This window comes from Apodemus sylvaticus, chromosome 2 (genome assembly GCF_947179515.1).
Source record: "Apodemus sylvaticus chromosome 2, mApoSyl1.1, whole genome shotgun sequence".
In the NCBI taxonomy this organism is placed as follows: Eukaryota; Metazoa; Chordata; class Mammalia; order Rodentia; family Muridae; genus Apodemus; species Apodemus sylvaticus.
In genome coordinates, this window is record NC_067473.1 from 7,827,255 (window position 1) to 7,853,197 (window position 25,943).

The following is a 25,943-nucleotide window of genomic DNA, read 5'->3' on the forward strand; positions in this document are numbered from 1 at the left end:
GGCAACTTCTGTGCACCAGCTGTGAGTGATTTTGGTTTAATCAAGGATTAAAGGATCTGAGCTGAATATTTTGGCTCTTTTCATTTAAGACTATCAAGGTTTTGCATTTCATGCTGGATAAGGTTCTCACACTCAGGAATGATGCTTGCAGTATCATGAAAACCACGTGGGTCCTTGAAAATAATGGGTGAAAATAATAATAGTAGCATAACCGTGGTTGTGATGAGCGGTGGTTATAACAGCAGTTCGGTTGGGAGCATCTCAGGAAGTGTTGTAGGCACAGGCAGGGAAGACCTCCTCGGCAGCCTTGTGTCATGTTGATCAGCATTCAGAGACTGAAAACACAGCGTATGAGTGAGTTCACCGGGCCATCTGTTTCACCTCGTCAGATTTGCATCTTGCAATTTGAAAATAATTTCAGGCTCAAAGGAAAGTATTTTCTGTGAATTTGGAGGGTCAGCCCAGAGCACGTTCAGCTGCTTCCTTTCCACTGCTTTGACATCAAAGAGGAGGGTTGCAAATGACAGTGACTTACTCCCAGGAGAACTGGGGATGAGGGAGCTAGACAGAGCTATGTTTGAGTGAGAATTTTTCTCTCTCTTCTCCTCGTCTTTCAATAGTACCCCATGAAGTAGAACTTCTGAATGAATCAACACAGCGTGGTCACGTATTGGCGAAACCATTGTCTCATTTTGTTTGTCTTTTTGCATCTTTCATGGCAGGTGCAAAGTTGATCTTGAAAGTATAAATCATCCGTGACTCTTTGCTGTCTCCTGTGTGCATGTGTGTGCACAGTCATGTAGGGATGTGTGTGTGTGTGTGTGTGTGTGTGTGTGTAAGACAAGCAAAAAGAGGGAGAGTGCTTTGCTCAGTGTCTCTCATAAGTGTTTCTATCTGCTCGGTGAGCCTGGTTCCGCTGAGTTTGCAAAGGCATAAATCACTGGTTTCTGTCAAAGCTGGAATTGGCCTACAGATTAAAAGCAGGTCACTGGGGCATAGGTGCTATGCCACATGCCTCTCATCTTTAAGAAACCTTCGCATTCTGATTGCTTTACCTGCACCTGGTGGTGTTTTGCTATTTATTACCCAATTGCCTAAGACTCTAGATCCCTCCTTGTACCTGTTTATGTCAAGTTGTGCTGAGCAGCAAATCAGCACTAACAGCCACCAAGACTGTTAGAATGATTGCCCTTGCGAATAGGCTATGATTTGAACACGTGAATTTAGAAACTCTTTCAAGAAGCAATTTATTGGAGTTTGCAGTTCATAGTAAGGGTTTGCAATCACTAAGTTAGGAGCTTCAGAAGAATTCTGTTTCTGTCTCTTCTCTCTCATCTAATGAGTTCCTACCTTTACCACATTCACCTTTGATTATAAGGCAGTGGCCACAATTCTCACAGGTTAACAAACAACAAAAGCTTCCCCCCTCCCGTGAAGGCAGTAGTAGCCCTTAGGTAAGTCAACAGGCCATTGAGAGGAATCATTAAAATCAAAACAACAGAGTCTCTTAGTTTCCTTATTGCCATTACCTGTAGTGAGTTCAGCAAATCTGTTCGTCTACCGGACAGAAGGCAAGTCTCCAGCCCACGTCAGAACCGTAGCTTCTTTCTCAGCGTCTGACGTCTCTCTTCAAATGTTGTTAATTCTCACAAATAGCTGAATCATCAGTGGAGAAGAAAAATTGTGTCCAAATTAAAAAAATATATAAATGAATTTGAATGGAAAAATTTAAATCTTAATGGAAGTTGAGGCTAATGAGGAAAAGGTGATTTTTGGCAGTGGTGAAAGGGAAAATCAAGGGGAAGCCAGATCATTTTGAAACCTGTCTTTGGAAATAAACCCCCCAGGAAGCGAGGCTTTCCTGATGCAAGTCTGGTTTGTCTTCTGTGTAACATTCCATTCAGTACCCTGGGAAAACGGCTCAATGGCTCCCTTCGCAATTTTGCTTTCTTACCAGGTAAAAGCACAATTAGGAAGCAATCAGGTTTGCTTGGCAAAAATAAATAAATAAATAAAAATAAGTAAGTAAGTAAATAAATAGATAAATAAATGCTTTGCAGGTTGCTGTCCTGCAGACTCTTTAGCATGGGACTTGTGGGACTTGTGTTCTGTGTTTCTAATGAGGATAAACCTGAGCGCAGTAAGACTTGTGGCCAGCCATGTTCCCATGCCTTCTTCCATTAGGAGTCTGAATGATAACTATGATTTCCTGGCTGGATTCCAGCTTGGTTAATTGCATGCTGTCTACCCAGATTCCCTCCGCTTGGGGTACGCTTCACTCCGGACTGGACTGCTCTTCTTATTGTGTTTCCCCCAAGAGGTGGGTACACATTACAAAATGAGCCAGAATATAATTTGTTAAGCTAATAAGAGTACTTTGGGGATGAAGAGTTAAATGCGGTAGCGTGTGCTTCACCGTCTCCCCCCAGTGAGGTTTATTTGTATAGTAATTAATATGGAATAGCATCAGTGAAGTGTGGACATGAGCCAGGTCACTGCAACAAGACTGGCAATAACATAGAAACACCTAATTTTGATAAATTCGACAGAAGATAACCATTCAGACAAATCCCCAGAGCCTCGTGCTCCTTTTGTGTTTGTCTTGTTTTGTTTGAGATTGAAACTGACATTTCTAATTGCTGATTAGGCTAACACAGTATGCAAGAAGGAAATTTTATCTTTCCTCTGTATAGTAACATCTCCATCATCTTGGTCTGAGTCACAACCCCTGACAAAATAACTTGCGTGGTAGCATACTTTGAAGTAAGATTTTGTAAGTAAATGATTAAAGATATGGAACAAAAATAAAGGGAAGAGCAGTATGTATGGATTCTTATTATTGCCATATTTAAATACATTCTCTGGGGTCTCTCATCCAGTCCTTATAATCACCCCCATTTTGAAGATGAAGAAGCAGAACCTCCAATATCTTAAAAGGCTTTGAGTTGTGAAGCCAATCCTGTTTTATTATGAAGCTTGGCTTTTCCATGCCAAGCTATGCTGTAGCCGCCTGAGCTGTGCCTGGCATCCTTGGCCTTAATTTGAGGAGACAAGTATGAAAACCTAACACTGTGAGAATCAAGATCGCTGAAGAGTGGGGCTAACAACTGTCCTGTGGAATGTCACGTGGTTTCCCCTCCTCTGGTTATTCCAGTTCAAATCTGTCACCCTTTCCATGTCAGAGCCGATAGTATTGGGAAGTAATTACACACTTGCCACGAAATAGACCAAAAGTTGAGCCTTTGTAAATCCTAGTACAGTGTGGTTCAACTGGGAATGTTTAATGATCCCAGAAAATAATGAGAAAAAAAAACCCCACTCTTTAAGCTCCCTAAAATCCACATGCCAGGGTTGACTCCATTGTGTTGACTGAAGAAAATGCTCTGCTGCTCTCCTGCACCTGGACTGTCTACCCAGCCAAGTTTGCAGGTTTGTAACTGGCATTAAATTACCTAGAAATCAAATGTGTGGAAAATAATAGAAATTTACTTTGTCTCATGAGAAAAATGGTTCTCTTCCTATTAGGGCGTTTTCTTTCTATTTGGGGGGATGAAGTCTGAATCTTTAAAACCCACTGAACCAGAATGTAAAAAATATGTGATAAATCTATAGCAAGTATGTAACAAAAGACTGTGGAAACATGACATTCTGGCCAGCCTGTCAGCTCCCGGCCACCACACAGCCCCTCGTACTTTCATGCAAAAGTTCATATGCCAAAATATTTTATGTCTAGCCAGACAGTGGCTAATTTACGGCTCTGCCAACAATGCCATTTTAATTAATTTTATTCATCTTATTTCTCTTTGCTCTGTTCCTCATATCTCATCTGTTTGCATTGCCTAGATTTTAATTAAAAATCTTCTCCTCTCTAAGGAGCAATCTGAAGTGGCAAAAATAATCACTTAAAATATTACAGTCATTAAAAAATTGGCTGTGGTGGAACCCATGCATTTTCAATTTTCCTACAAATGATGTTTTAGCTTCCTTTTAAAGCACACTTTGTATCTGAATTGTCTGCCACCAGCCAGCTTGGCTATCAAAAATGGTCTTCCAGCTGGGTGGGCTGAGTGACAAGTTCTTAATGGAGGAAATGGATGGCTCTCTGCTCATGTGAAGGGAACAGCACACCAGGCAGATTTCTTCCCATCTGCCGCTAGTCCTCTTCAAGCTGGCATTGCCCAAATGCCCAGTGTACCCCTCTCAGCAAAGAGGGCATCATCAAGAAATAAATTGTAAGGCTGTATAGACCCTAAAAGGAATCATCCTCAGGATGGTTCGGCCCTAGAGAGATAATATTAAGACTTGCTCTGGTGTTCTTTCGGAAGGCCTAATTAAACAAGAGTGGAGGTGATTTAAGTACTTTTTACAAGTACAGAGGTGAAGTCATTAACCTTTTCTGCAGAGTAGAGGGAACAAGCTTAGAATCTGCTAACCTGAATTGTGGCCAAGGACATGTTATATTGAGGAATTTGCACTGATGTTTCCTGTTGATGCTTTTCTAAATGGCAAATTTTTGTCCTTTAGTTACACTGTGTTCTGCTTATCAAATAAAGGAAATCCATTTAGCAGCAAAACAGACAAATACTCTTTTATTGGCTAAGGAAAACACATTAAAGGCCTGAGGATATCAAAATTAGGGATCTGTTGTACTTAAGTATATGTGGTTTACCAAAGCCAAACTAAGGAAACAAGTAATTAAAGGAATACTTGATGGCATATCGGAAGGTCTAAATCAGAAAAGTAGAACTAGCCATAGACTTTATGCCTTGTTTAGCCCAAATACATGTTCAGCTATCTTACATTTGTTTATTGAAGTTGTTTAGGTTTTTAATTGTTAATTCCTACAAGTGAAGTGAGTTTTAATTATTGTTGAAAATACCTGGATATTAAAGTTGAGAACCATTTTCTGAAACTCTTAGTAGTTTCAATAAATGCTACACTTGAGTCTTTAGCATACTGGATTTTGATGTCATTCAATGCAAGTTCATCTGTTAGAAAAACGACATTTGTCATCTCCTATTCTTGAGTTTGTATCTGTTGGGAGAATATTTGGTGGAGGGCTTTTAAACTAATTGATGGTTTTATCTGCTGTAATAATGTGTGACTGCAGTATTTTTTTTACTATATTTTATTGTAAGGCCTATTCTTGTACAATTTTCTAAAGGTTTTAATTTAATCTGAGGAATTTTAATAACTATTATAGGGAGAAACAAAATTTTATTTAAATATTCTATTTCCCTACCAGTTACTGCTAAGACTGAAATACAATGGTGCATGTCTTCTAAGAGCATGTGTTCAGAGATATTACTCACACTTAGAAATTTAAAAAGAACTGCTTTGAATCTCTGAACTTCTCACATCAATAGAGCAGGTATTTTTGACTCCATTCTTCATTCATTGTGAAAAGCTGAGATCTTCAGAGGCAAAATGTGTCAACCCTTAGGCATCAGGTAGAGGATGTGTGCCTTCCAACCCCAACCCCAGAATCCTTGAGGATGCATAGAGTACCTGGGTTTTCTTTCTTTATAATATTGATTGTTTTTATTTCTAGTATATTCTTCCCAGTCTTGACTTCCTTGATCATTCATTTATTGAGTCAGATTAGAAGGAGAAGTTTGCACAGCCCTTCAGCAAGCAGACCCTGGATTTCCTGCAGAGATGTTTAAAGAGACACCTAATAAGCTCAGAAATTGTGTCCCACGGGATCATCTAGGCTTCAGTTCTTAGTTTGGAGAGTTTCTAGGGACCCAGGATGATTTCAAAACATTGCTTTCCAGTGGCTCAAACTCTTCATGTAATCAATTTCAATATCTTCAAACAAGGACACAACGCTAGCCTGGTTCCCTATCCAGGACTTATATACACAGCCTGTATATGATCAACTTGTTAGAAAGAAGGAGACTCAGTAGGTCCGTTGTTTCAAGTTAACTCAGGAGTTCACCCCTTGGCACAACCATAATGACATTGGCTCATTTGAGAGAGTAGAGATGAATCGACTATTTAAATCTGGCAGGATTATTCTAAGGCCAAGCCTAGAAGATGACACACAGAGCTCTCTCCTCTGTTTGAACTGAGCTCTGGTGTTGAGTATTGGCTACCTACTGAGAATTGATTGGTTACCCACTCTGTGAATTGGTTAGAAGAACACAAAAGAGATGTTAAAACTACATCAAAATGATACCATTCTGTCTCTCACAGAAACTTCTTGAAGACACATTAGACTCGTTTTGTAGCCTATTAATATGAAAGTTGGCTGATAGTCATGTAAGTCACTGCTATTTTCACACTTGTCATGGTGAATAGTCTTTGTTTCACATGCTGGCAAACGTGTAGTTACCGTGATAGAATGTATCCTTGACACTAACTTTCAATAGTTACGCAGCTGTAAAAGATATGCTCAGCCTTTGGAATATGCTTTCATTTTTCTGTTAAACCAGTTTATTTTGTGAAAGTAGTTAGCACTAAGCTGCCAGATTTTATAATGGCTTTATGTTTTATATACAATCTGTCTCAAGCAAGCTTCAAATGGGCATCAAGTATGTTAATAATAAGGTTTGGAAGGGCAGAAAAAAATTACATAGAGTTTTAAATTATTAATAAAAATTTATGAAGTAAACGAAACCGACATTTAAATTCTTAAATGGATGTCTGGTCAGAAATGACAAAGGCTATTAGGTGATCCGTTCTTTACTTGTACAAACATCTCATTCAAATTATGATATAAATGACTTTGTTTTCACATGTACAGGTATTTTGTATGCCACTTCTTGGGATTATTGTCATAGCCTGTGCATTAGGTTCAGATACCCATAAGCCACCGTTGATCAGGCTTCTGACTGTGAGGAAAATCATGAAAAACTCAGGGGGCTGTTTTAGAAAAATGACCTTTGCTGTTCTTGTTAGCATTGGTTCTCTTTCCTGTGGGCATGGTGAAGAAATCTTTAAAATTTATCAATTGACAGTTTGGATTTATTGTGAAAGGAGCTAAGTTCTACCTTTTGATCAATATGCCTCTGCATATCACATAAAACAAGTTCAGTTTAATATCCATGTATAATCTGTATTCATTGCATGTAAAGAAAAGTCTCAAGCAGTCAATGCATGCCACATGCTAACTATTATCTACCATGATGACAGGGCCCAGAAGACATGCATATGTCTTAGTGCTGCTGTAAAAGGACCCCCTTAAGACCCTGTGCTGATACTCTCTTGAACGTCGGAAAACTACCAGTATTCCAGTTCAGTAGCAAATCTATCACAACCTTCTTGATTTTACCAACTATAGCCAGTTTAGATTCTAGAAGACCTAAAACAACTGAGTCAGGGTTCCTGATGCACTTGTTATGACCTGGGCAACCAGTATCCAGCCTAATTCTCAAATTAGGCCAACGTAACATCTTCACGGTTTTTTGGTTTTCATTTTTTAATGTTTATTTTTAATTTTTTAAAATTAAAATATAATTACATAATTTTTCTCTATTCTACCTTCCACCCTTTATATGTAATACCCTCCACCTTGCCCAAAAATTCATGGCCTCTGCCCTGTTTTCTCTAGACTATTCTTCTCTGATTGCTTTTACACACACACACACACACACACACACACACACACACACCAAATACAATCGGCTCCATTTATATATTATTTGTATGTAGGGGATTTCAGGGCTGACTACTTGGTGTTGGATGAACAGCTGAGGCCTCTTTCCCAGCGCAGACTAATTGCCTCCACTCTCGGCATCCATTGGTTACTGTAGTTTTTTGTGCTTGGGGCCCTGTGTGATTTCCCCTTCTAATAACAAGACTTGAAATTGTCCTTGTTCTGGTCTCCGTTATACAATTTTTGTTTGGGGATTTCATGAATGTAGTTCCCCTGTTTTCTGTGGGAGACAACAGTCTCACAGCAGACATCCTGTTCACTGGCTCTTACGGTCCTTCCAACCCTTCTTCTGAGGTGCTCCCAAGGCTGAGGTGCAGGGGTTGTGCTGTAGATGGGTCGGCTGGGGTTGTGTGTAATGCATCAGCTGGGATTGTGTTGTAGATGCGTCAGCTGGGGTTGTGCAAAGATGTATCAGCCCGGGGCTGGGTACCACATGATTGCTTATTCTTGGCATTTTGCTTGTGATTTTCTCCAGTGTCTCTCTCTATATAGCAGAGCAAAGCGTTTTTGTTCAGGAGTGAGAGCTACACTTCTCTGTGGGTATAAGGATATATGTTTACAGTGCAGTTCAGAATTATGCTGCTATAGCAACGTGGTGATTACATCTTTGTGTACATATATATTTGTCATCCAACATAGATCTCTGTAAAGTCTGCTTGTCTAGGCTCTCCTAGAGGTGACCCTGACAACCTCTAACACACTTTCACAACTAATATGCTTCTGCCCATTGGGCCCTACATCTGATATTTGACGTTTCCCAACTAAACTAGGATTGTGGGTTTTGTTGTTGGGTTCTGCTAAGAACTGAATCTAATGTCTCATGTGTGGCCAGCAACTGTTCTATCACAGCTCACATCTCTAGCTCTTAGAATTTTGAGAACTAAGAATCCTTGAGTGCTTGTGAGCTGTCTAGCAATGAAAAACAGCTCATGTGGAAGGCAAGGCATGACATTTGAGGTTGCCCTCTGACCTCCACATACAGGCCCTGGCACGAACATACACATGTATAATTCACATGGTATTTATTTTATGTATATGAATACACTGTAACTATCTTCAGACATACCAGCAGAGGGTATCAGATCCCATTACAGATGATTGTGAGCCAGCATGTAGTTGCTGGGAATTGAACTCAGGACCTCTGGAAGAGCAGTCAGTGTTCTTAACCACTGAGCCATCTCTCCAGCCCCATACGTATTGTTTTCTTTAAAAAGAAAATAAAACATAGCCATTTCATTAATTCTTTCACACATTGAGCTGTTTAAAATACCTACTGTGTCAGGCACTGTGTTGAGACCTGGTGAAATGGTCATGTCTCTGGCATAATGGGTATTTTTGTCCAGTTGGGTTTTTGTCCACTTCTACCTCATTTTAAGAGAATTAAGGCTTTAAATGGATGTTTGCTCTTAAGTAGGTTAGCATTTCCCTTTACAATTTATTGCTGAAAACAGCTATAATGAAAGCTTCTAATTTTGAGGAAACATTCAGTTTTATCAGCTCTAGATTTCTGTCTTGTCTTCAACCATTCACTTCAAGCTGAGAAACACATGTTGAAAGATAAATCACCAGCAATGTTTTTGTTTTTGTTTTTTTTTTCATGCAAGGGCTCTGTCAGAGAGTAACAGAGTTTGTGATTCCCAAGCCTCTCACTGAAATGGTCACGCACCTCTCAGTTCTGGTCAGAAACTTTTGCTAAAATCTGACTGAGTGTATACAGCCTGGCAGAGATGACCGTGACCTTTCCAGTATCCCGTGTTTTGATTAGCTGGCTGTTCTCCTCATCCCGCATTTACAGACAAATTGTGAAAGACTTGAATGGCAAGTCAGAACTGTGTGGAATATTAAAAAGGTCACTGTGATTTAGCCTACAACCAGAGAATTGAAAATACACGACAAGTCATGATCAGGTTTCGGTCTCACAACAAGGGCTGCGGTGTCGATGGGATATTATTCCAATTAAAACGTTCTTGTCTCATACTAAAGGCTGAAATGGCAAAGCTCAAATGCCCTCTTGACTCCTTTTGTGTGATGACTTAATAAGTTAGAAAGAAATTATAATTGAATTAAGCAAGGCAGAAAGGAGGTAGCAAGCCCTTTTGATTTGCGAGTCCGCCGAGGAGGGAGAATGTAATGACTTCCCTGAAAACTCTAATTATACATGAGTAAAACAGACACAAAACCAATTCAACAGCCACCCCATGCTCTCTATTTTATCTACAGCATAGCTGTCAGTCAGATGGGAACTCCATTTATTTCCATGGAAATGAAGGCAGCGAGTTCAATTTTGCCACCACCCGGGATGTAGATCTCTCTACAGAGGATATTCAAGAGCAGTGGTCAGAAGAATTTGAGAGCCAACCCACAGGGTAAGTAATTGTTATCTCCCATGCTGTGTCCACCGCCTGCACCTCCTCCAGTAGGCACGGTCTATGCAGATCGTGAAACGCAAAAGCATGCTCAAGTCAACACTGATTTCTACCACAGACAAGCCGAAGGGGGGACACTTATCCTAAAGGTTTTTATTAAAAAATCGAGTGCTTTTATGGGTATTTAAAAATTGTGATTATAAGTACTTCATAACTTCATAATATATCCCATATTGCTTAGTTTTTACTAGGAAATTTTTTTAAAATATTAGAATGCAAAATCTTTCCATCGCTATTATATTGAGATTTTTTTCTCCTCCTGGGGACTGAAATTTATTTTCATTGAAATGTGGTTTTGATCCATAAAAGGCTATTTAGGGAATACAATTTATCTTTGGGAAATATGTAAAGGAGATATTTGAGACTGAGGTTGGAGGATGGGAGACCCAAAGCACTAAGAGTGGTTTGTGCTTTCTATAAATTCTGTTCTGTCTGCCTTGTTCTGGGACCTTAGTGCCGGTGATTGCTTCCTAGTTGAGAAGTACTTTCAGAAGTTCCCGTTTGTCTGGGGACATAACTCAGTAGATAAAAATGCTCATCATGAAAGTGTGAGGACCGGAGTTTGGATCCCCAGAACCACATAAAAGCCACCCACATCTCAAGTCACAGGACTTTGTGGGGAGAGGAGGGGGGATGGGAAACAAAGACTGAAAAGCCTGGAGGGACACTCACCTTGCATATAAAGCAGGTAAATAGCAGATTCCCTGTCCCCAGCAAGACAGAGGCCTGACACCTGAGATTGTCCACTGACTTCTGTATGTGACCATGGTACATTCATACCTCCACACACATGTATGCACGTGCATGGACACACACAAACACAACCAGCATGTTCCTATACAACCAGTATAGGAAGGTGCTGTCTTTTTTTTTTTCAGTTCTTTTTTTTTTATTTGATATTTTTTTTCTTTTTTTTTATTCGATATAATTCTTTATTTACATTTCAAATGATTTCCCCTTTTCTAGCCCCCCACTCCCCGAAAGTCCCTTAAGCCCCTTTCTCTTCCCCTGTCCTCCCACCCACCCCTTCCCACTTCCCCGGTCTGGTTTTGCCGAATACTGCTTCACTGAGTCTTTCCAGAACAAGGGGCCACTCTTCCTTTCTTCTTGTACCTCATTTGATGTGTGGATTATGTTTTGGGTATTCCAGTTTTCTAGGTTAATATTCACTTATTAGTGAGTGCATACCATGATTCACCTTTTGAGTCTGGATAGGAAGGTGCTGTCTTAAGACAAAAAGCTCAAAATGAAAAGAGTTCCAATCAGAGAGGCAAACAATATTTATAGAAAGAAATTCTAGAAATTTTCTAGTTCTCATCAGGACTGTCAAGTTAAATATGTAAGGAGCTAGATGTTTACAGCACCTTGGCCTATGGGCATGTCTGTGGGGGAATTGTCTTGATTGTTGATTGATATAGAAAATCGTAATGTATGGTAGGTAGCACCTCCCTGGCAGAGATCTGGAACATTCTAAGAGCAGAGCAAGCTGGCTGTCAGTGAACAAGAAGACACGCATGCATTTGTCTGTCTCTGTTCTTGACTATGACATAGGATAGACAGCTGCTTGAGTTTCTCCCTTAACGTCCCCTGAATGGTAGCCTGTAGCCTGGAATTATAAGCCAGGTAAGCCTTTTCTTCCCTAGGTTGCTTTTTGTCAGGATATTTTTGTTATAGCCACAGAATAAAGGAAAAAATACGACAGAAACTGTCTTGATATTTAAAGAAACCAACCTACTGTTAGAAAATATAATAAATAATTGATTTATATAACATATTTATATTTTTATATAATATTTTTTATATAATCTATAAATATGGATTTATAAATAATAATTTGTTTATAATACATTTATGTGATAAATTCATATAAATTTATATGTATAAACAATATAAATATAGATTTATATGTATGTAGATACATTCAAACACACACATATATACATATGTATATATGTTCTGATTATAGATCAGACATTTTACTCTAATGAAATACTAATGTTGTCAGAGAGTTTTTGGCTAAAACCAAAATCATCATCATAAATAAAAGAAGCCACTTACTGTTGGCTTGGGTTATATGGTGTGAAAGGATCATGGGAAGGCCCAGGTTTTCTGTGTCTCAACTGAAAATGATTGCTTGGTGAAGTGCCAGATGCTGTCTTATTGGTCTAGGAAAGAACGCTGATAAATTTATTTTTATTAGAGCTTCAGGAAAAAAAAAATGTTTTCACAAAGTCAAACTGTTGTGCGGAGCATTTTCTATGTAGTGTGAGAGGTAACAAAAGCATTGTGTTGTGATGCATCCCTTCTCTCCCAAGTGTCCAGCATGTTTGTCTCAGTCTTCCCTTCAACCACAACTGTCCAGAAGCAATGTACCATTAGAGGCTTCCCTGCTGGAGGTAACAGGTAGCTCGAAAATCTCCCGTGTCTTACAGAGTGGTTGAATTTGCTGCACTCTGAAACTTTAGGGAAAAGTCGTAATTAAATATCTAGCATAGATACATCTTCATCCCGTTCACCTGTTCTTCTTCCATAAAAATTAAAGAGAGTTAAAGAACATGCTACCCTAACAAGATGTTCAAACTACTTTGTGTGAATGACCAGGGTGGAAAGAAAGTCAATGTTTTTGGAAACCGTTTCCCCACCTGCCCGTGTTTTCTAGAATCGAAACATTTGATCTCCCTTCAGAAGGATGTTGGCGTGTGAGCCTTGCCGGTCACTGGGCTGTCTCAGGGGGGTGTGCCTTGTACAGCAGGAGTGTGTGAGCCTTGCACATCATGAACATGTTTGCCTTGCACATAACTGGACTATTCAGTGCTGATGGGCTTTTTTTTTTTAAGTAGAATGTTAAAGGGTTTTTTTCTTGGAGTGGGTGTTGGGTTTTTTTCTAAAGAAGACACATCTGTTACTTCAGGGAAGGGGATGCTTTAATAGATACGTTGATAATTTATGTGAGCCTTTCTGAACTTTGGCTTAACCTGACACACACATCATTTAATTAGCAGCTATAGTGTCGCTCCTAGCTAAGGCTATGTGAGAAAGGGAGAATGGCATGTTGCTGAAAAATGGAATTTGTATATGTGCCTTGTGCCCTTATATGGTTGCACTATTTAAATACATTTTGACGATATTCTGTTGTTATCCATGACAGTATGCCCATGACAAAGTGGACATCTGCAAATTAATGACTATTAAAATGTTTAATCAATATAGCATGGTCCTGTCTCCACCACCTGCCCCAAATCCTTGTTCCAAGTCCTTGAAAATTACAGAAAATGAGCACGTAAATCTCTGTTGAATGAGAAAATAGTAAGGTATCTCTCTCCCTAAGTAGGCCAGACATTGTGAAAGATTGGGGGTGGGGGGACAGAGGCTGCAGGGACGAGCCTGGGATCTGAGAAGTGGAGGAAGGGGGCACCACACTTTAAATTCACACTGAATAAGACACATCCTGCGGGGCGTCCCAGCTTTACTCCAGGTATGGGTCCTGGGTTAGGGCGTAGCTCTGACTCACAGTCTTAAGGACTGCTGAGTGACTTCAAGCCCAGGCTCCTGCCTCCAGGAAGCAATGGCAAATGTGGATACACCTGGAAATGAGCTTCAGAGTAGTGTGTCCATGACAGTCCTCACCCACGGTGCCTAACCTCCCAGGCAGCTAGCATTTTACAGTGACAACTCAAGTATAGCTAGTAGTCTCAACAAATGATAGAGGATATCAAAATATGATTTTTTTAAAAAATAAGCTTTAAATAAAAGTATTCATCTAAAGTACCAAAAGTTGATTATCTGGAATATCAGAATGAATGAATGAATGAATGAATGAATGAATGAATGAATGAATACAGACAATCTCAGAAGCATATCTGCTATCCTCAGAGGAATGAGGGAACATGTGGCATTTGTGAAACCAGAACAGATTATAAGGAAAAGTAGGAGGTGATAAAAACTACATATATACACATACATACATATATACATATATATATGATATTGAAACAAATTTAGTGTATTTGCCTCAATGATGAATATATGCCTAATTCAAAACAAATTAGTAAACTGGATATTTTAATCTTCAGTCCTTTATCACATATAACAAAAGAATTTAGAGGGTTGGGGAGATGGCTCAGTTGATAAAGTGCTTGCCAAGTATGCACAGAGGCCTGAGGTTTCTCCGCCACACCTATATTTAAAAGCCAGGCATGGTGGCACCCACCAGTGATCCCAGTGTTGGGAGAGAAAGGTTGAAAACAGGAGGCTCCCTGGAGCTTGCTAATGAGTCACCCTAGTCCAGTCGGCCAGCTGCAGGTCTCAGAGAAAGACCCAGTCTCATAAAAGCAAAATGGACGGCTCCTGAGGAGCCATCCTCAAGTTTGACCCAGCCTACGAATATGCACATGCATGCACAGATACATGTGTTCATGTGTGAACACACAAGCATGCATACACACGGGGGAGGCAAATATGTTTATATATGAAAGTGCTATTTTTAACCTTAAAGGAGTATGCAGAACAGTTTAACAACATGACTATTTAACAAAATGACAGTTTTCTCCTCCCACCACGGGCCTAGGGCTCCATAGTCACGGATTTTTAATCATGTTTACAGTACCAAGCATAGACTCCTTTACATGGAGCAGACCTTAAATCTCATCCAGAGAGGTGTTGGTTACACTCACCCAGCCTTGCCTCTCTTCCGTCAGTGTGGTAGCGTGGTGTTATGGCATTCAAGGTCTAAACTGGGTTAGATCTTGATTTCCCAGCACTATAGAAGCAAGCCAGCAAGGAGCGTGTCTCCATCTCTTGACGGACATCTCTACCATATGACCAGTGTATGTGGTGTCCTCAGTAGTGTTTGTACCGTTCATTAATCGACCGAGAGAAATGGCAATACATGATGCATAAACAGTTGAACATGTTAACATACATTTTAAAGGCATACCAGGTGCTCAGAACGATACAGATGACCAATTACATGCTGTGAGAGACCACTACTCCCTCCTTCCTGTCCTTAATTTGGTCTGCATCCAAATATTACTTTCATAACAATAGAATTGCTTTAGATTTAAAAAAATAACTGATTTTAAAATGCCTGAAAAATGTGCTAAAATTGAATAGATACTCTAGCAGTGTAAGAGACTACAGAGAGATAAAACACAGATTTTTCTCTGTTAAGCATCTCCACACACTTGATTGTTTCAGTAATAACATGTTGCATACCAAATCAGCCATGATTGTTAGTCTAGTGAGTCTAGTAAAAAATAAAATAAAAATAAAACACTCATCGTAGTTGTAAAAAAAAATCTTTTGAATCACATTTTATCTTATTTTAAGACAAACAGAATGGTGTTGTGTTTTATGGAAGGAGAAATTGAAGGTAGCATGTGCTGTTCACTAAGCAGTGTCCAGTCTAGGCTGTGCTATTGTTGTGCAGTGAGAAAACTGTGTGTCTTCTACCCCTAGTGAAACCAGCATTCCATATCAGGGTTATTCCAGACAGGAATGCTTAAAACACGGGGCATATAATAAAAGCCTGAAATGAGATGAGATGAGATGAAATGTGAGAAAACATGAGAAAGTGGTGGAGAGGAGACTCTCTGGATGCAGGGCATGCTGGGAAGCCTCCAGCCAGGGCTCCTCACTTACTTACTCCTATGAAGGAAGGACAAGGGGAGAAATCCGCAAGGTAGTGAAGGCAAGAAAGAGCACACCTTGCTAGACTTCAGAGAACCCCTACTGGAGATAAAGCTCATGAATATAAATGAAGGTGGAAGGGTCTCCATCAGTGCCACAGAGCAGGCTGGATCCCAAACAGGCCTTACCAATGAAATGAACCTTTTCAATCTCCGAAAACTCATATGAGGTTTAAGGAACGTATAGATTTGGTAAATATGGACTCTGAACCAGCCTTTGTTCTGTGTCCTAGAGCAGGCCTAACACTTCTATCTGTAGGTGGTTTAATCTAGCCTGAAGAGTAAAGCAAATTTTCATGCACAATATGAAATGTTCCATTCCTTTAGTGTTCTGTATGCAATATTGGCAGGGAAACATCTGATTGACATATTAAACTGCTATTTACCAGCCTACAGTGAAATCGCTTGAATTTTTATTCTTAGTTTAAAACCAGCTGGTGTTTCTACTTTTCCTTTGCTTTGCTCTGAAATTTTTGTTTGCCAAAGCAGACACGTGAGGTCAAAATTCACAGTCCCCTGTGGATCCCTATTTCTTGCTGTTAAAACCTTGGCAAATGCTCTTCAGAGATTTTCAAATTTACATACCAAAAAGCAACAGGGGAACCACATTCTGTTACATCTCAACTCAACCTTGACAAAACATAGCAACACATTATAGAAGTCTCTTAATTGGCAACTATATTAATCATTTCAAAAAAGACCATATACCAGCTTTTAGCCAACCCTTGCTGTAGATAAGGAACGCTGTAACAATCATTCTTGCAGACTTATTTAAGTATTTATGAATGATAAATTCTTAAACTATAATATAGATGAGTACTTACACATATAGGTGCATTGCGTACTTTCAATTGACAAACTTCCCTCCAGAAAGTCTATTGCTCTAGAAATTACCTGGCATGAGCTGATTAAAAGACAATTAATCCTGTCCAAACATCCTAGGACAGCTGAAAAGGCCATTAGCTATCCAGCTAAGAAGCCTCTTCAGACTGCTTTTGTTTCCTAGACTGTTTCTTTGTGACACACAAAAGACAGTCTTATTTTAAAGCTATAAATTAAATATTATTGTGACCTTAGTATTTCAGAAGAACAAAGTTGTCTTAGGGCATTTCATTGATTGGAAACTTGTTTTCTTTCCTTCAACATCATCTCTCTCTGTTTGTAATAAATAATAGATATGGATGTATTTATAATAAATAAGATAGGGCTTTTTATTTTGCAATTAGTCATAAAGGGGTAAATATAAATTGGTGTGTGGTAGAGAGCTCAGCCCCAGGCAGATGTTCCTCCAGATGCGGTTCCCGTGGAACAGAACTGCAGTTCCTCAGGGAAAGCCACTTAAAGCACAGAGAATCGATAGTCCTGTTGAGGGAACTTTCCGTGCCAGCCAAGAAACCGCTAAAATGGCACAACTCCTCAGGTAACTCTGCTGGGCTTCTCGTAGATTTCATTATAATTTCATTTCATGTAATGATTTCGATGGGAAAAAGTCAGGGCTATGTCATTTCTTAACTAGAACTCCAAACTGTGGAGACTACACAAGTCCAGGGAGCTGAGGCTTTCTCTCTGACCGCTTAGGAAGCTGACACAGTCCACACCCCTCCACGAGTCCTTTGCCCTCCAGCACTATTGAGCTGGTTTGTATAAACTCATGTGCCTGGGCTTGACTGGCTCCTGATGAATTTTTAGCAAATGTAGAAAATCCATTCAGAGTAATAAGACTTTTATAAAAGGTTTTATTCATAAAACTTGAGAAAAGCACATGGCTTCCTTCATCTTTCTGTTCAAAGTAAACGAAACTGCCTGTGCCGTTTGATTATAAATATTTGGGTATCAAAAGAGATTAATTTCACTTTTGCTATCTTACAGCTAACTGTTTTTAGAAAGAGGAAAGAAAACTAATTTATAGTAAATTAGAGAAGTTGGGCTTAAATAAAAATTGAAAGTCCATAGACAATCTGAATTACAGCATTGTCTGTGGTCAACATTATAAAAATAACTCATGTAGCTTATCCTAGAAAAGTAATTAATTTACAACTGATAGCTAAGAGAAAGTAGCCACTGAATGCTTCTAATGGAAGGTTCTCTCAGGCGATGACTGTTCCATCCTTTTCAATTCAACTTTTCATTTAAAAATACTCTGAAGCACACTGTATATCTAAACAGAGTTATCATCTGCATCATTTATAACTTAAACTTGCTGTGTGGATCAGCAGGCTGAGTGCTTTAATTGGGATAAATGGAGCACATAAAAGACCAATGAAGCAGTGTGGAGTCTTCATGTATACATCACATGAGGCTCCTGCTTACTTTACAAGTGAACCGTTATCACGAAGAGCGATTTCAAAAAGTTACTTGTGTGCTGTGAGTGATTGGCATAATCTGTTAACACATGCAGAGAAGGGGGAGGGAGGGGGAGGGAGGGGGGGAGGGAGGGAAGGAGGGAGGGAGGGAAGTGGGGGAGAGAGGTGGGGGAGGGAGGGAGAAAAGTGGGGTAGAGAGGTGGGGGAGGGAGGGAGGGAAGTGGGGGAGAGAGGTGGGGGAGGGAGGGAGAAAAGTGAGGTAGAGAGGTCGGGGAGGGAGGGAGAGAGGGAGGGAGGGAGGGAGGGAGGGAGGGAGGGAGGGAGAGAAGTGGGGGAGAGAGGTGGGGGAGGGAGAGAGGGAAGTGGGGGAGAGAGGTGGGGGAGGGAGGGAGAGAAGTGAGGTAGAGAGGTCGGGGAGGGAGGGAGGGAGGGAGGTGGAGGAGGTTTCCTAGGATTTAAGTCTGTTATAAAATGACATGGAGCCAGTAAGATGGCTCACATCCCTTGATGCCCTGACTGACAACCTGAGTTTAATCCCCAGAGAGCCCACGTGATGTGTCTTTGGACCTCCACATGTGTGTGCCGTGGCATGCATGTGCCTGATTCATATGCATAAATCATCCTGGCATGGTTCAAAGTATTAACTATAATGATAACCACAAACTAAGAAACAGACTCAATTTTAAAATAAAATGGACAGTTAGCCTCAAGCAAACTGCTTTTTTTAATAATTGGATATTTTCTTTATTTACGTTTCAAATGTTGTCCCCTTTCCCAGTTTCCCACCACCACCCTGGAAACCCCCTATCCCATCACCCCTCCCCCTGCTTCTATGAGGGTGTTCCTCTACCCACCCACACCCACCTCCCAGCCCTCAATTCCCCTACCCTGGGGCATCTATCAATCCTTCATAGGACCAAGGACCACTGATGCCTGACAAGGCATTCCTCCGATGCAGCTGGAGCCATGTGTTCTCCTTGGTTGGTGGTTTAGACCCTGAGAGCTCTGGGGGGTCTGGTTGGTTGATATTGTTGTTCTATGAGATTGTAAACCCCTTCAGTGCCTTCAGTCCTTTCTCTGCCTCCTCCATTGGGGACGCTGTGCTCAGGTTTGACACGTGCACCCTGCTTCTTCATTTTTGCTGTCTTATTATGTGAATAATAAAGGACCCAAAAAAAGTACTAGAGAAATGAGTATCTAAATACCCAATGGATATTTAAAATCATCCACAAAGTTAAGAGATTAAGCTTCTCATAAAACAAACCATAAAGTTCTTAAAGTTACATGTATAATTATACATAATTTCTGTTGCTTAATTTTTGATACAAGTCTCACTATGTAGCCAAGGCTAGCTTAGAATTCACTATGTAGCCCACACTGGCCTCATACTCATCCTCCTCCTCTGGACTTTGACTCCCAAGCGCTGGGATTACAAGCCTGTGCTGCTTTGCCAAGTGATGTAATGCACTTTTAAATAATTTAGCTGTTACTTTTAGCTGTTCCCAGTATATAGTAATGAAGTTGTACAGTGTGTATGTTTGGTGTCAATGAAATCATTTCTCTGAGTGGTCTTTGCTTTAGAAGCAGAGGGCACCAGTCAGCGACACTTGAGGAATGCTGTGGAAGGGATAAAGGTAGCATGTTCTTCCTCACTAGGATGCTTCCACATTTTATCTGAGATGGCTGTCATTTGATTGACATCTACGGAGTTCCAGCAGTTTGTTTACCTTATAAAATTTAATGAAACTGGTATTCCTCTGTGGAGAGATGAGGGTCCAACTTAAATACATTACTTAGATATGGTTTTCAATATCTCAGAAATGTTGATGAGAGAAATTAGGATTGATAGCTGTTATAATTTTCTAGAAGGCAACATTCTGTACCTTAAGAGAGCTGTTAATATTCAACAACTAGTGAGGTTTTTGCCTTGCGATTAGCAAAGTTGCCTACTTGTAATAATATATATTTTAATATATTACATATTAATATTTTATTTTTATTGGTTAATTACTATATTGTTATATATTATAATTTGTATGTTTTGTTGTATAATATATATCTAAATAAATGCTTTATGTAATATGGAATAATATATAATTAATATATAATATACAATAGCATGATTATAATATACGTTAGTTTTGAGAGATATAGACATAGAGGAGAGTATTATATGACTAAGTGGTATTTTAGTCATTTTGAGCCAGAATTGTTAATGGTGCTGGAACAGCTTGTTATCTATATATGAAAAGAAAAATTAGATCTCAGCTTTATTCCTCACCTTCAAATGAATTTCAAATAAATTAAATTTATGTAAATGTGGAAAAGTAAAATTTAAACTTTAAACAGAAAGTGTAAGGGAATATCTCTTTAACCTTGGGGCAAGGATTTATTAAATAGAATGAACGATGCAAACTGAAAGAAAATATTACTTCTACTGTTAAAACTTTTTCACATGATCATATATGTGTGATGTGTGTGCATGCTCATGTGTGGGGTCATGTGTATAAAACATGTGCACATATGTACACATGGTCTGTGGACGCCAAATCACTTTCTATCATTTTCCTGGATCAGAGTTTCTCAGTGAACCCAGAGATCGCAAGTGAGCAGGTGCTCCTGGCCCGCTTGCCCCTGGGACGCCCCTTCCCCTCCCAAGCTCTAGAATTACAGCTCGGCTTCCGCAGCTGCCCAGTTTCTATGTGGGCGCTGGGAGCTCATGCACCTGAACTCTGCTTCACGTGCGTACACCGCAATTGCTTTCTTCCCAGACCCATTCATTAAAAAATTTTAATACGCCCAAGACATAAGCAAAATAAAAATAAGATACATATGCCCAAGAACAATTACTGTATAGAAAAAATATGGATTTCAGCTCACAAGGAGGTGAGGCACGACTGAGATGCTAATGGGGAAGCAGGGTGCACGGGTCAAACCTGAGCACAGCGTCCCCAATGGAGGAGGCAGAGAAAGGACTGAAGGCACTGAAGGGGTTTACAATCTCATAGAACAACAATATTTAAAAGAGCTTGAAGTGGCCCTGAAATCAAAGTCATTGTAGTACCAGGCCTTAAGATTAGACACGGGGAATTTGTGAGTGAACAGATCACTGATCTGAAGGTTAAGAGAGGGAAGAGAGTAAAAATTCTCATATGATGAGGCAAAGACAAGACTATCAAAGGCAGAAGAAACTGAGGATGGGCCCAGGCAAGGCCCTGAGTTATGCTCCAAACATGGTTTTGGTATTGATTCTCTAACGTCTCCATCAATATCAGGTTCCTGCTGGATATTAGACCCTGATCAAGATATAAAAACATAAATATAAGGCAACTGCCTTAGGAGTTGGCATGCCAGGTATGAAGAAAAGCGCATAAAGAAATAATCAAACTACATATTTAGGAAATGGTTTCACAAAAGAGCAAATATGAGATGCAGTGAGGATGTCTCAAGGGAGACTATCCAGGCAGAATGAGGGAGGCTAGGAAATGCTCTGTAGAGGACATGTTAGAGAATGACTCTGGGTTCGTTTAGGAGACAGTGGTAAAGGCATGGAGGCCTGACAGATTATTGTAGAGACTTTAAATTCCTACTATATAGCCAGGGTGTTTGCTACAAGACAGAACGAGCCATGGAGCATCCACAGAGAGGAGACCTGGGTCTTATATTCCACATGTAAGAGTTTAAAAACTTGTCCAGACAGCAGTGTAGAGCCCCTGAATGTGCTTAAGCAAATAAGAGACATAATCATATTTTCATATTTGAAAAAAATCACCCTTATGTTTCTATGGACTAGGATCCAAACTCCTTTTTCTGAACCCTGTCTTCCATTGTATCGTTCAACTGTATTTTCTATTCTTCTCCGGCACATACTCTTATGAATATCTAGTGGCATCTGTGCCGTAATTGTGCTAGGGCTATACCCAGTTCTCAGCCTATTCTTATATGATTTATCAATCCTAAATCCAGTATTATTACTAAAGGAAGAGACAAGCTCTGGAGTCCATCTACATGGTCTTGAATACAGTGACTGTCCTTTGTTAGCTGTCCTTAACATCTGTGTATCTCAGTCTCCAGTCAAAATCAAGATGTCCTTAATGTGTGGGATTGAAATTAGGTTAGTGTGTGAAGTCCCTAGAAAAGAATCTAGCACTAGCTGACACTAAATAGAAGTCAGATGTTTTAATTCTCTCTATCCATCCAAGCATCTGCCTGGCAAGACCCAGTTTAAATATCAGCTTCTTGATGAAAATTTGCTAGACTCTTTCTGGCTGTTACACCTTTTCATTATAATATACATATATAATATAAAGCCACCATAAAAGCATTTATAGTACTGACCTTCCTCGTTCACTCTTACCTTAGTGTTAATTTAACTCTTCAACTCAGCTATAAGTACTTTTAAGAATAAACATTTTATGTGTGGGGTAGGGGAATCAATTGGAGCAGAAAGAAGATAGTGGATTTGCTCATTATGCATTATACCCTTGTGTGACATTTTCAGGCCATTAAAAAAGAATAAATACTTTCTTGTTCCTGAATGTGGCTCTCGACACAGAAGATACAAAAGCAAATACTCTATTTCCTAAAGCTTATAGCAGTAGAAGTATGTCTGAACAGCGTGTTTAAGGTTTATTTCATAGCTCAAAGTCTGTGACATCACATCTTTACTTCAGAATTATCTACCACTAAATAAAATATTACTCTATACAAGATTGGATTTGTTAGTCTGTTAGATTCTTCCCTTTTTTTTATAGATGGGACATCTTGGGAGCAGTAGTTGGTACAGAATGTGGAACCATAGAATCAGGACTGTCACTGATATTCCTCAAAGACGGAGAGAGGAAGCTCTGCACCCCCTACATGGATACAACTGGTTACGGCAACCTGAGGTTCTACTTCGTTATGGGTAGGTACAGACCACTACCTTTTTATATGTTGATAATATTGCTTATTTGCCACATAAAATGAAAATTACCGAAGTCAGAGGTGTCTGAAGAATAAAGACCTGTGGAACTCATCCTGCCTCAGGCAAGCCTTGTTGATGCCATCTTGTAGAGAAAGGCCATTCTTGACATGCCATGCTACGCCCAAAGACAAAAATGCCATAATGTCTTCCTCTTACCTCTCTTCCTTGGTCATTGTGGCAATGTTGCATATAGTAACAATTAGGGGGAAAGGCGATGAATTTGAAGGAGTGTGGGAGGGCTAAGTGGGAAGGTTTGGAGGAAGGAATTGGAAGGAAGAAATGTTGTAATTATAATCTCAAAAGTAAATGAAGATTTATTTTTTAAATAAGACAATTGGAAAGAAGCAAAAAGCAAGGTGACCCCTTTGTCCTTAGCCTGTCACCTCACCTCTCATCCGGGTGAGTTGTCATTTCCATGGGTATCTTGTTATTGCCCAACTCTGCTGTTAGGGGAAGCAGAGGGGGGAATGGTTTATAGTGTTCAATCATGTTTTATAATACTCTCTAATTTCCAATAAGTTTTAAAAACACATAGAGTGGCCATAAAACATATACAACTGATACAAAGGAAAATCAAATACATAAAGATGGGGAAATATCCATACATAAACTAGTGACTTGACCTTTGTGGCCTGCCAGCTTTGTCTCACTAGTCAACATGAGCACCATGACTTATTCTGTCGCTGACGTCATTCCTACCACATGCCTTCCTTATGGAATGGAAAATCAAAGGCAGGATCTGGAAATGGAGCAGGAACTTAGTAACCAAGAGTCAGGTTGTCAGGACAACTCCCCAGCCTCTGACTCAGAGATCCTGTTCACATGCCTGACTCAGCTTCCTGACAGTTACGGAGCTCAGGGTTGCATAAGTTAGACCTCAAGACTATCATTGCCACAAGCACATAACACAGGGTGTGATATACTTGCAGTTGGCTAACTTTTCCAAAAGATTAATGGAAGCACATACGATGGCTAAAGAAGTTAGCACTTCCTCTTGCTGTCATGTCAAAGGATTCTTGCTAGGATTATATTACCTCTTTTTTTAGTGAGATAATTCTGTCAAGAGTGTAAAGAAGAGACTAAAATAATCAGAAACAAGAAGACAAGACACTAGTTAGGACAGCGGAGTCAGACTTCACCCAACAAATTAGAACAGAATGATATGCAGCTTAGTTGAACTTGTATTAGCGTTATAAAGTTTATAATGAACAATATTTTAAACAATAATTTTAGCAAATTTTGATAAATGCCTCCTTTTCTGTGCAGTGTGTTTCGTCTGACAATTCTGTTAAGCGTCTAATGTGGTAGTCAGGGTGACAGGAGAATGAGCCAGAGCTAAGTGCAGGAGGGAGGAGAAGACCAGAGGGCAGCCTGCTGAGACACAGCCAGCTCACGTGGGGCACAGCTGACTGTGGATTATGAAAACAATACGTGTTTCTCTTCTCAGTGCCTGGGGGACCGGTACATTCCCTACAATGGCAGGTTTTAAAAAGAGGCAGGTATGCAGAAGATTTGGCATTACACATGTTGAGGCTGGGATTTCTTAGAATGCCACATAAAGACAGAGCTTCTGCTTGCTCAGTTTAGAGCACATTTGAAAAGCATTCGCATACTGCTCCTTGGTGAACGCGGGTTCAGTAGATGAACTGGTGATTAAGAGAAGAGGCTTTGGGCTGGATTTTGAAAGTTGAAGTAATTTCCCCGGAGCTGCTGATAGCCAGCAACATGAAAAACTTAGGGAAACTCTTTTCCCTGTGGAGGTAGAAGGAAAAAGGAAGAGAGTGCAGAAGAACATAAAGGGGAGGAGAAAGGAGGCAGGCGGGGAGGACGGGGCTCCATACGGTGACAGGGTGGTGTGCTGTTAGGAAGTACCATGGAGGGTGAAGTCAGTCAGGTTAAAGCTGAGAAACCAGGGGCGGCCTTGAGAAGGCAGGGGTTGGCAAGCTCGCCAAAGTGCACATAGAATTAACTAGAGAGACACGTACCTCGTAATCAGGACCGCTGCTTCCAGAACGTCATCAGAGATACGCAAATAAATAAATAAATAAATAAATAAATAAATAAATAAATAAATAAAATTTAAAAAAAGAGTCAAGCTCTTGAGGAAGCAGCACTGAGAGAAGCTGTATTTGTGTATTTATTTATTTATTTATTTATTTATTTATTTATTTATTTATTTATTTTTGGGTTTTTCGAGACAGGGTTTCTCTGTCTAGCCCTGGCTGTCCTGGAACTCACTCTGTAGACCAGGCTGGCCTCAAACTCAGAAATCCACCTGCCTCTGCCTCCCAAGTGCTGGGATTAAAGGTGTGTGCCACCACCGCCCGCCTGCCCGCCGGGTTAGAGAAGCTCATTTTAGGATAAGATAAAGCTGCACCCTGAGAAAAGATCCCAAAATGTGGGATTGTTGAACAAAATGCAGGCAATGTGAGAGGGATTTGGGAGGAGTTCATAAGTAACCGCCCACTCAGCGTGATACTCCAGGAGGGAGGCTCTAGATCACATTTCCTCTAGGGCTGGTGCACGATATGTTCAGTCCTTGTTTCGTATCAGTTCTCACGACTAGCATTTGTGTTAACTTGTTCAAGTTTCAGAAATCAGTTAAAACCTCATTTCCTGGGCTGGAGAGATGGCTCAGCGGTTAAGAGCACTGGCAGCTCTTCTGAAGGTCCTGAGTTCAAATCCCAGCAGTCACATGGTGGCTCACAACCATCCGTAATGAGATCTGACTCCCTCTTCTGGAGTGTCTGAAGACAGCTACAGTGTACTTACATATAATAAATAATAAATCTTTAAAAGAACAAACCTCATTTCCCTTACTCGTCTGTTCACATATTGCGCAAACATTTTTGAGGACCAGTATCCAGGACAGTGGTTTAGAGCTAAACCTCAGTGAACGAG

The 25,943-nt window shown here is 40.1% G+C and overlaps 1 protein-coding gene across 1 annotated transcript in view; it reads left to right on the forward strand.

Annotated features, from left to right (window-relative positions):
* Reln (reelin) overlaps positions 1-25,943 on the forward strand; it is a 437,924-nt gene that overhangs the window by 254,489 nt on the left and 157,492 nt on the right. The window contains exons 11-12 of the mRNA XM_052173082.1: positions 9,881-10,026; positions 22,831-22,982. Coding sequence (XP_052029042.1) covers positions 9,881-10,026; positions 22,831-22,982 — 298 coding nt within the window. The remainder of the gene's footprint in view (positions 1-9,880; positions 10,027-22,830; positions 22,983-25,943) is intronic.